Below are 12371 nucleotides of genomic sequence, written 5' to 3'. Positions count from 1 at the left end.
TGATTGGCTTAGACTCGTGCTTATAGTTTAGGGTTTGTCAAAAGCAACTCGCTTAAAAATACCGAAAGAAAATAGAACAATAAATATAAAATGGCTCAACTAGAAGAGGATACGAAATAAATCCAGGTCTAGATAATAAACGAAACAGTAAGAACAAATGCTTACGTCAAAGGAATTCCACGAAACTCCTCACTTCCTTCTTGATTATCAAATGATAAACCAAACGTAAATGATAAATCATTTTTAGAATCCGATGGAAAAGCTATGACAATACGAACTTCTGGATCTGAGCATACAATCACAGAATTACGATGTGTAACTAGATCCAAATTGTATTTGAAAAAAGCAGATTTGACTGGAGCTAAATTTTCAAATTCCTAGAGGTTAAATTTTGAAAGTATAAAAGGTAATACAACACAAAATTTTGAAAATAATTTGCATTAAGCTATTAAAATATTGACAGAAAAACATTTCACCTAAAATTGTTTAAGTAATTAGGAATTGTCAATCGAGATAACATATTACAGTCTTGATGAAGCGGTGTTTACTTGACACACATGAGTTACAAACTTAGAACACTAATTTGGTTAGCGAATGATGCTAATTAGTAAATATTAAAAGCAGGGTTAAATAAAAACTTAAACTGTCCGACAAAATTGTAGATTGATGAGAAGAAATATATTGAATTTAGTGTACATATAGTGTATCATTATATGCAAATGTTAGTGAGCTATTTTATGAATACTAAAGTAATTTATCAGAGAAAAATATACAAAAAATAATAGAGTGGTGCTTGCTACTTATGTGGACACATATAAGTAGTATGCAGCACGAATGGAAAGTGGAATGCCTGCCAGCACAAAATTGATAAGATTGAATTGATGAGAACAGAAAGAGAAACAGAGAGCGATTGCGATGACAACAGAATTGAAGGAATCATGCAGCATGTAAAGGACAATTGGAGGAAGATTTGCAAATAATGTATGGTTCTCATAATTTACGAGGGCACTCTGTTATATTGCATTAAACAATAAATAGGTTTCCCCCATGAGTTCTCGTATGGTGTAAGTTTTACAGAGGCAGATAAATGTGTATGATTGCAACAGTGTATTGATTTTGTTTTTAAAACACACAAGTTGACCAGATATAATTTACGACTAAGAAACTACTATTTTCATATATATATATATATATATATATATATATATATATATATACCAAGAACTTTACATGTTCTGACCATATAATTTCAAGAACAAATAAACATGTATAGCAAACTATTCTAGTCTGTTAAATTAGACAGTAACAACAGTAAAAGTTATTTGTTTATAAGAATATAAAATATCGGTAAGACTATAATTTATGGACGAACCAATGAAATTTAAAGATAGCAAGTTTAGGATTTTGGCAAGAAATACATTCATAATAATGGTTAAATAATATTTTGACATTATAGCTAATATCAGTTCGGGATAAACCCTTTACTCTAATCCTTAAACCTAACTTATAACTCTAAATCCTAATCTTGATTTCTCATACTAGTTTCTGACCGTTTTGGACTCCAGTGAGTTGTCTCAAGGTCACTTTAGAGCCGCTCAAAGATCATCCATGAATCATGGTCTCATCACAATACCATAAAAGTAAGTATTGTATATCATATATTTAATTTTTTTTAAAAACAAACATGGAGAGATAATCTGAATGAGACAGTAAAAAATTTAAACTTTAAATAGTATATATATAACTGATTTTATAACTCTTTAGCTGCCGAGTTGCAATTACAAAGTGAAATGAGTACAGACGAGGAGTGTAGAAATATACACAGAGGAGTATGACTAGATTTTATTTCTATGATTTGAGAGGATTCAAGATTACGAAAAGAATGAAACTATAAGAAGATTAAAATATTTTCGGTGTTGTTGAGTCCAATAAGTTGGATGGTTTAATTATGGAGTTTTGATTGGTGTTCTAGTTAGCAGCAATAATATTAGTGCTTACATCATGAAGAAGTGAGCGTCTTAGTTCTTCCACAAGCATTTAATCAATTTGTTCTGCTGGCCATGTATGTGATTAGCTGTCTTCATAGATGTAACTATCTTCATTTGCCATATTCAATTCAAATTGACTGTAGTGTTCCGTTAACGCTTGATCATGTGCTTAATTGGCCTTTTTCAAGCAGGTTGATAGATCTGACATTCTTAAATTTTTTTCGACACTTACACACTAGAATTCATATCCTTTGTTATATACGTGTATTGATATTAGTGATAATATAACGTATCATTTCACTGACAGTGGCTTAGTTATAGATATTAGTAGAATAAAAATGTAAATCTGTGGTATACCACCGGTGATACAATAGCGAGTCAAAATAACTTTCGGTTTAATGATGAAATTATAGAATTGAATGATGGAATGAATGTAGGTATGAGAGAACAAATATAATTAGGGATTTCCTGAATTTGGAGATGCAAGAATTTCCGAGAAAAAAACATCTAATTTGACAGTTAATAAGACCATCAACCAAAATCAACGATCAAATATTATAGAGAAGTCACATAATCTACTTGAAAACTACTTCGAATCTCATTCTTTATCTCTATGTAAGGACGTGATGCAAAATATGCAACAGTATATGATTAAATTGATCAAATTTTTGTCAGAAATGGTAAGTCATCTCTGTTTTGAACAATATACCGAAACCCGTTCGATAAATAGCATACATGAAATAGAAAATGCAAAGATTTTGTCATATTTTAGTACACTTAGAAAAATACTGAACATCAGTCATCAACAGACCAACAACCTACTTTTAGTGAGACTGGATGACGTAATAACTGCCAGTCGGGGTCATGTGGGAAATGGGTATAAATCAACTGACTTGGACTAGCTAGGAAATAAAACATATCCAATCCATAGCGTACGTTGTCTGGACTAGGACGTTTACCAATTAAACGACGTGCAGCCCAGTGACAATCAATCAAACGCCAACACTTATCAATAAGCACAGCATTCCATGAATGTTGACCTTGGCGACCGGAAAAATGCATACCAGGGGCATATTCAGCACCTTTGGCATAACCAATTAACAGTTTACAATGTAAACCAGCATAACTGTTTAAGGAGAGAAAAAACGAACATTAAAAAAGTATTAAAGTCTGAAAAACTTTTGGAGTTCGACTCCATGTGTGTATGGATTCTTGCGGAGTTTCAGAACTTACATAAAAGTTATTTACAATAGATGGGTTGTGATAAGAAGTATAATTCGAAACGTACGTTAACGTCTAGTTAGGACTCGACAGCTGGAGACATCTATCTCCCGGTGGTGATGTTCAGTTGAGTCAAGTAACGTTTACTTCAAACCCCTAACGTATTCACTAGTAAACTACTGAGTTAAGATAGCCATTAACATATTTGACGGATATTATGTCTGTAGAGTAATCAGTAAATGTATGAGTTGTCCGGTTGTTGATATTCAGAACTGAGTTCCAATCAGTTTTGATTAACAAATAAGCATCTTGTGTTGTCGAAAGTAGTTTAAATAAAATATATTTGTTCAATGGTTCGCCAGCTGATGTCTACTTGTGAACGTTTACATGAAGATACTCTTTTTAATCGTCGTTGAAAATATGCAACTGATGATTCTCATATAAGATAAGTCGGATTCCATAATTTAGAGCTATCGCCCAGAGAATAGGTACGCCTTGTTGACGAGTGTCAAACAACACGGAAATTAGGTCGAGGAGGGTTTACTGTCAGCAAACATCAACGACCACCTTACATCCCTGAATAGTGTACACGACGTCGAGTCGCTTAGACTTGTGATCACATAGCAACTTGCTGATCGACAGAATTCAGTCAGTCTTAAAGGACTACACGAATATAGCATTGGTTACGACTAAGTGGTCAATTAATTGTATGTAAAAAATATCTGTTGATGACAAGTTTCCTTTCCCCGAAATGTTAGTTACAAAAACGAAAGAACTATGCAAGAAAATTTCAGGGGTAAAATAAATTATTCAAAACCTGATCATAATCATCACCATAAATATTCACAGCAACGGTAACAATTATAATATTTTAGCGAATTGATACAGAAAACAAAACAGGTTTGAAATTATGCCAGGATAAGTAAGAAATTTCATGTGTATACATATACACCAAAACAATAGTTAGTTGTAATTTAGTTTAAAGTGAAGAATATAGAAAACGTAAAAAGATTAACAGATGTAGAAAGGTATTGATTAGAGATGAAGCAAAAGAAATTGGTTGAAAATGTACAGAAAATAGATATAATTCAGTTAGTTCATAACATTGTAACACTAAAAATTCCAGCTTCGTAATCATTATTAGGTATGCAATAATATATATATATATAGTGGGGATATTTGTAGCTTGGTTGGAGTAACGTTGAAATTTTATCTCGTGGAAATTACAAGTCTTCCAGAGGAGTTCGTGTGGTGTGGTGCGCGCTACTTATATGGACATATATTAGTATGTAACGGGAATCGGAAATGGAACGCTTACCAGCAGAAGATTTAAATGAAGAGAAGAGAATGGAAAACAGAAAGCAATAAGAATAACGACGGAATTAAAAGAGTAATAGGGTATGTAAAGGACAACTCAAGGAAAATGTGCAAATGACGTATTTAACGTACGATCTTGATATTTTACAAAAGCACTGTGAGATTTTGCATAACAAAACAAATTGATTCAGCGTACCAGAATAAACAAATACATCGATAAAGACTTAATTGATTAATCCATATAGGAGAGATCAACCAATTAAAAGGTCAGAGGTCAACAAACAAAGACATACGTAATAAATACAAAGGGAAACGGAGACAACAAACCCTACGAAGACAATCAATCACAGACAAGGTAATCGGAGTGAAGTGATATAAAACTTTCAGGAATAATTAAAAATCTCACTTCTACATGTATTACATGATGAAGATATTGTCCATAATGACGATGAAAGCTCCACAATTAAACTATCTAGCTAAAGGCGAAGTCAATATCACCTAATGGCATTTGCAATAATAATAATGCTATTTGTAAGGAAAGTATACTTTTGTGCAGATTATTTCAGATTTGAAATACTATAGGTAGGTATTGTGTAATGATTCGAAGCTCATACAGTAATACAGAGTCAAATCTTAACCATATATATTAATATAATTAAGAAGTCACAATAACGGTATAAGTACGCCATAAATGGGAGAGAACTAAGTAATAAGTCAGTAATAAATTAACGATAGTTTACGAAAGATACAATGCACAACAACGCTGTATGGAAGCAGGAGAATACAATCTAAGTATTGAATAATTAAAGAACAAACATAACGACCTCAAGTCGGATGGCTTCGAAAGTTCAGATTTTCCGATATTCATCCCTGTTATAAGTCTTAAACCCATTCTTCATGCATTTCAAACAATCATCATCTTCATTATTGTCAGCAGTATGACTACATTGGTGGATGTACTAGTACTGTTCAATGCAACAACAAATCTCTAAAATCAGATGTAGACTAAAACTCCACATTGTATCAATCAATGCCAAGACGCGTACATAAAATATACGCGTGTTTAAGAGCTTTCAGATGATTAACATATTTAAACATATAAAAAAGATGACTTACCGACATAATGTATAAAATATTTGTGCATATGTCGATTTACCAGTACGTATACCCATCAAGATTTCTTCTGGACTATCTGGTTTCACATGGTCAAAATTCATTTTATGTAGATCTTTAGTGCACAACCATAAGAAGATAACACGGACTTTTTCCAATTCATCAGTAATATTACGTGCATAGATTAATTGCCAAATTAACTGATTAAAATTATCTTGTTGTTGTTGTGATACAGAGACAGCATGTTCATCAATTCTTCGAAAGATCTGTTAGATATTGAATGATAAAAGTGTAAGAAACACAAGCGCTTAACTAAGTTATGCGCTTAACAATAACATATGGTAAATTTTTATTTTGGTATGGATAAACGTTTTCTTCGTTTAATCTTCTAAAGATTAGTCTTTTATCATGAAAATTTCTGATCAATATTAGAGTATAGAAAACATATAGTTTGGTTTTTATTGAAGATCTTGGGAAACTGTAGTCTTTAAAATACCTTGAATGGCAATAGAAGTGTTTTCTTATGAGTTCCTCAACTCTATCAAACGCGAAATTTGCCTCAGAACTGATTTAAGTCAATATTAATTTTACAAGAGGTAGTGAAGAAGTTAGGTGTGTTAAACAATTTTTACTTACCTTAGTTACTTCGGTAAATATATGGCGAAATTTCGGCATGGGTCAGTGTACGCCATCTGTGTTGAAGGTGATATACTTACTTACCAATTAAATAGGTGATAAATTGTCATTGTAGAAGAAAGTTTTGCGTGACAGGTATTTGACCGGAAATGCGTTTAAGATAACGTTCACACATATTGGAGATATCAAGTATATAATGGTGATGTTGGAAGAGGAGTACTAGGTAAGAATGATAACTCGATTACCGAGGTGAAACACTTTCATCCAGTAAGATAGCTAAACCATGTTATACGCAGTCATATAACTAACTTCTACTACGATTTACAGCACCAGTCAGACAAGTTGAGAAAAGGCAAAAAGTGATCGGAATAAGATTCTGAACTGCTAGTATGGGTTATATCGGGAAGTCTAATTCCAACTCGTGAATTGTTTGTAATTTATGACTGATATTGCCAGAAGTCGAGATTGGATGCAATGATATGGGTGCATAAAGTCAAAGTAGAAGCTTTAAATACAAAGATTTTTAAACAGCCAGTATCATGTGGTAACAGTGAATGGTAGGAAATTAAGATTAAAGGTGGTGGTCTGGGGTAATCGAAATTAAACCCTGGACGTGGGTTTCGTGCTATTTGACGCATGGCTATAATCATGAGGGAACTGATGCTCCCTGGCAGATTCAAACCCGTTTCACCCATCTTCACAATCAAAGATGTTACCACTGAGCTATCCAGGTCGCGATTTAGCTCCAGTGAGGGTGAGATGTATATGCCATTGATTGGTCACTTGGTAGTGGCTAGTTACATGTATGCCAGGTCCTTCTTAGTGTAGATCGAGTTCTATCGATCTAGTTGCAATGTAGCCACTAGTCTAGGTGGTTCAACATCGCGTGCACTGTGTTGAGATGTAAGATGGTGGTTCGAGACAATCGAGAGGAAACCCTGAACCTAGATTTCGTGCTATTTGATTGTGAAACTGGGTGATACGGGATGGGATCCGCCAGGGGGCATCAGTCTACCCAAGATTACAGGTATATCTTGCTGACGAATGTTAAATAGCACAAAACGTACGTCAAAGGGTGTCCTGTTGATTACCTCCAACCGTCACGTTATGCCTCAACATAGTACATACGATGTCGAATTACCTAGACTAGTGGCTTCATTGCGAATTGATAGACGGAATTCAATCTGCACTAAGTAGGACTAAGTAGGAACCTATATACCCATTATTATATTGCTAAGCTAATCTCAAACTATATACATCATTTTAGGAAAATTCTATCAATAAACAATAGTGTTCGTTTGGAAGCCTTGGTAACTTTACTCCAAGTTGTATTGTAATGTACGAACAGGCCAAGTCCAGATGGAATACATACATAACTATTTAGAGGGAACAAAAATCGCTTATGAAATATACACATTTAGTCTTCAGTCTTCCATTCGCATCTATTGTGTGTTTCCCGATCCAAGCCGGTTGTAGACTGCTTTCTCTAGCTTCTCTTCTGGTCTCACAAATATTCCGAACTCGCCGTGCTTTCGGCTTCCTGATTCCCGTCTTTGGTTATCGACTACAGCAACTGCGATGCGACGCTCCGCTGTATACTACTTATCAGCAATCTTGTGAGGAGCGTCTAACACAATACTACTGTAGTAGTCTTTGCTATCAATCTGGTTGGATGTTTTTGCTTTTGGTTTGCAGTCCCAAAGTCATACTTGTTGCTACATGAAGGGAATCGTATCACAAATTTAACTTTTATTGGGAATATTAAAGCTTTCCTCGAAATCACGTCTTCTCTCTCACTTGTTCGTGTTTTGACTGCATTTTGGTATATTAGTTATTCAATCCAGCTGGTTTGAGTATATTCTATTTCCTATCAGAAAAGTATCACAATTATTCGTAGTTCAGAATAACCGTAAGTTACCTCATTATAGCATATGTATGAAATCTCGGTTACTAAATGTAAATATGTTTAACAAATTAATATAAAACCCTAACGAGATTTTTCGATGGTGTACAGGAACTCAGTATGAGAGGATTTCAATGACCATTTCATTTTTATAAAGCTTTGAACTGTATTGAGCTATTTTACAAAGTAAAACTAATAGATTACCGAATGAAAAAGTAAGGGGTATTAACAAGTTATTCAAACAATACTAACATATTGTCTTCAAAAGTCATTTGTTGAAACATCTAACATGATAGTGTGTCTAGATCCTACAGCATTATGGGTGTGAAACAAAACAGTTGCGACATTTATACCATGCAGAATAGGTGTCGCACAAGTCCAATATATAAGTATCTGGACATGATTGCTAATTTAAATAGATCACTAGAAGAAATAAATAAATTTTAGACTTAGATATTTAATCACACCACATATTCAGTTTGTAATAAAAGTGTCAAGCACCACCAACTTACGTCAAATGATTGATAAGGAGTAGATGACATTTCAGTAGTTGTCGGAATTTCTTGTGGTTTTGGTTTGTCTTCCAATGTATCCATTGATAAAGGACTTGGAGCAAATTCTTTTGGAGGAACTCGTTGTATCGGCCCAGAACTCCAATTAGCCGTACTTTGATCAAATTTGTAAAACTGATTAGTTGATGATGATGCTGGTTGATTACTTCGACCAAGACCTCCAGTTGTAGATGTGACTTGATCATATTGTTGTTTGTTATAATAAGGTAGACTACTGGAATTTGATGAACCAGGAGGTGATACAAAGCACATGTTTGCTAGAGAAACCAAAATTAAATGCTTATAAAGATGACTATAGTCTTAATATTTTGAGCACTCAAGATACTGTGAATACATTTTACATGCTACATTTGAAAACAATGTATATTCACGAAAAAAAAGTACAGAATGGACGCTATTTTACAGATATGATCAAGTTGATAAAATTTTCGAAATAATAATAATAAATTTCCATTTAAACTTTCTGGAAAAACGTGATTTCTAGATTAATTTAAGGTAATAATTTTGGACAAAACTGGTAATCATGTGAAATAATGGAATTTATGGAGAATACAAAAAGTTAAAGCGAAATGATTTAATGAAACAAGATTGATGATTGTATTATTTATAATAACAAGGATTTAGTTGTGATTAGTATACAAACTAATAGAATATACATAAATACCATATAGGAGGCATAAATGAAACAGTAAACAGGTTTTGGTATGGGAAATTCCATGTATTTGTTATACTTTCACAATATTCTCGTTAGAATGTCACGACAAAAGGGAAATACAGACAAGAATAAAGCTATAATATTTGTGAAATCATTTACTTATATTCAAATTTATAGCTGTTTGGTAAATATATAAGTTCATAGAAAGACAGACAAGATTTCATTATCAAGGGGAATACCCCCAAATGCCCTGGTACGGCCGAAATTGGGGAGAGTCCGCTCGCCCTCTCGAAATGCTCTCACATGGCTACGCGTATATAGCCTCTGCCAGGGAAGTCCTACTTACTGCCTTCTTGTGGCATTACTGTTGTTTACGAAAGTGAAAGGACGAAAAGCGAATGTTCAGCGCTTTAACCGGGTTGGTGGACATGGAGAGTCCACTTAGGGGAGTTGGAAAACCCTCATTCCAAACCAATGGTACACATGGGCTCTAGTATCCTGAAGGAACAAATGGCATATGAACCAATCGTTGGTCACCGGCTACCATGGAATTGCATCTCCTGACGTTGCTCTACTGCCTTGTGGATCAGACCTTCATGTCGAAGGCTCCGGGTGTGGCCCCCTAAGAAAACCACCTGCTTCGGTTTGGGCACCCGAGCAGTATCACAGCCCTCAAACACATCAAATGAGATTTGTGTGGCACATATGTATTTGGTGCCTCCTTGTACCAATATCTATGTGTTAAAATAAATAAATAAATAATCAAAGGGAATGGATTAACGAAGATCGAATCAAAAACTTATGCACTGATGAGGGGTTAGCGATTCACCAATTCAAACCTGAACTCTGCGTGCAAAAACGATACACCCAACTTATTATCCTTCCCTAAGACTAATTCCCTTCTGCAGTGTTTTTTTGGTTTTGCTTTGTTTTTCTTATTATTTTGTGATTTTAAATCTTAACCAGTTATTATCATCCCGTTAACAATAATTGACCAATATAATTCGACTGTTATTATAACATTTATATTTGTTATTTTTCTTCATACTTGTCAAGTGGACAATTATCTATAACCCCCTAATTATTACAGAACCTCATTTGAAATTTGGAGTTTCGAATCACTTTGTGAGGTTAATTTAAATTGTATTATTACAATTATGGTTTGAATGATGTTGATTAGTGTAACTCAATAATTATTCTTCATATAGAATTTTATCCAAATGGGAGTTTGTGGAGATTGCAGTAATTTAATAGTTAAATTCATGAGTTGATTTAAGCTAGACCATCATTGAAAACCTGGAGCAGAGGATGGTCGTTTTCAGATTTTCAATGGTGCTATAGCTTACATTGATTCATGAATTCAACTATTAAAATATTGATTAATTTTACTTTATTACGTGCTCATAATTCGATGCTTCTATTTTACAATGGACTTTATTTTGATTACAACATTTTAACAAATTTCTAAATGGAAGAACATTAATCTTCGTCTCAGTAAAATATTATTATGAGAAATGAAGGCAATATATCGATCAATAAATAAATAAAATAACAGCTAATTAGAGCCATACAAAACGTATGGATTTTGTTTCATTTATCAAATATATATAGAAACTATAGTTTCTATGTGAAGGACAATAATCCTACTATTTAGTAATCTGAACTAAAATAGATGAAGAAACAAATAGTTGGAAATAGATAACTTTAACCACTAAATCACTAATTCTTCAAAGAGAATTTAAACAAATAGTATATATTGCTAAAATGGCTACTATGCAGGACAGTATAGTGAGATGAAATCAATACGATAAATAGAAGCATTACAAGAAAATGAAAGATGTATAATGTAAATTAATGTATTCAGCCAGAAAATTAACAGGTCCCAACAATATATATCAGTACTAATATACGGCATCTTACATGCTGTAGAAAATGTTACATTGTCAAAAAACAGTGATGTGACTTATTATGGATTAACTAATGATCGATTTCATACATTAAACTCTTCATATTACTACTAATTTAATGAACCTTATGATAATCTACTAAGCAGTTTTACAATATCCACCATAGAGATATTGCAATAAGCATTGCTGAAGAACAAAAATCACTTGTCATTTACTTTCAACAGTTTGGTGTTGTGATCACATAAGTACTGGGAAGGAACTCATGGCTTTATACCTAATTGAAGAAAATATCCATTTGACTATCCCTAATCCACGCAGCCATGGACTGTGGCTTGGATTGTTCAGTAATTCACTACATAGCTATCATATATAATAGGAAGACATGCATATGTAAACTGAGGTTTTTCAATTGTAATACACAATATTTACGTAACAAATGAAAATATTAAGAAATATAATAAATTCATTCATTCGTCCGTAAATATATATGTATAACGAAACCAATATAAAATTGAAAAGCAAAAAAACATGACACATCATCAATGCACAAACACTAATTTTTGTGTTACAGTGATCAGATAAAGGACAGTAAGTGCGAAGACTGCACTTTGAACAATATAACAAAATGAAAAAAAGGGATGTCGAAAATTATACAACGAATTAACAATACTGAAAACAAAGCAAATCTTGTGTTAATTTGTCTTCAGTTAAAATTACGGAGTAACTTTCATTACATATATAAACCATGAAATATATATATACCTGTTATGTCCTTGGTCTGTCTACCCACTTTTGGTGCTGAGGATACTTATTTAATCCAGATTAAGACCTTGGTGCGATAGACTGACCGACCTAACCTTGAGGCTAGTGCGCGTGAGTTCGAAATGGGATAGATAGAAGAAAACTATCCTATCACCTGATTGACTGACAAGCACGCGAATGAGAGAAGTTAAGGCAACTGGATGATATTTCAGAATTTGGATAGACTCAGAGGAAGCATTGTGAGAACATACCTCATTCGGAATCGAATGCCTCAAATGCATCATGTTCTCTTGATAT

General features: G+C 33.4%; 1 protein-coding gene across 2 annotated transcripts in view; it reads right to left on the bottom strand.

Moving 5' to 3' along the window:
• The window catches only part of MS3_00007887 (uncharacterized protein), an 83830-nt gene that overhangs the window by 12870 nt on the left and 58589 nt on the right, over positions 1-12371 (bottom strand). For both annotated transcript variants that reach the window (XM_051216229.1, XM_051216230.1), the window contains 4 exons: positions 8691-9007; positions 5643-5905; positions 2811-3114; positions 166-377 (listed from right to left, as the gene is read on the bottom strand). In XM_051216229.1, the coding sequence (XP_051066798.1) occupies positions 166-377; positions 2811-3114; positions 5643-5905; positions 8691-9007 (1096 nt within the window). The remainder of the gene's footprint in view (positions 1-165; positions 378-2810; positions 3115-5642; positions 5906-8690; positions 9008-12371) is intronic.

This window comes from Schistosoma haematobium, chromosome 4, assembly GCF_000699445.3.
Source record: "Schistosoma haematobium chromosome 4, whole genome shotgun sequence".
Classification (NCBI taxonomy): Eukaryota; Metazoa; Platyhelminthes; class Trematoda; order Strigeidida; family Schistosomatidae; genus Schistosoma; species Schistosoma haematobium.
Note: the sequence above shows the minus strand (reverse complement) of the source record. Positions and strands in the feature narration are given on the sequence as shown.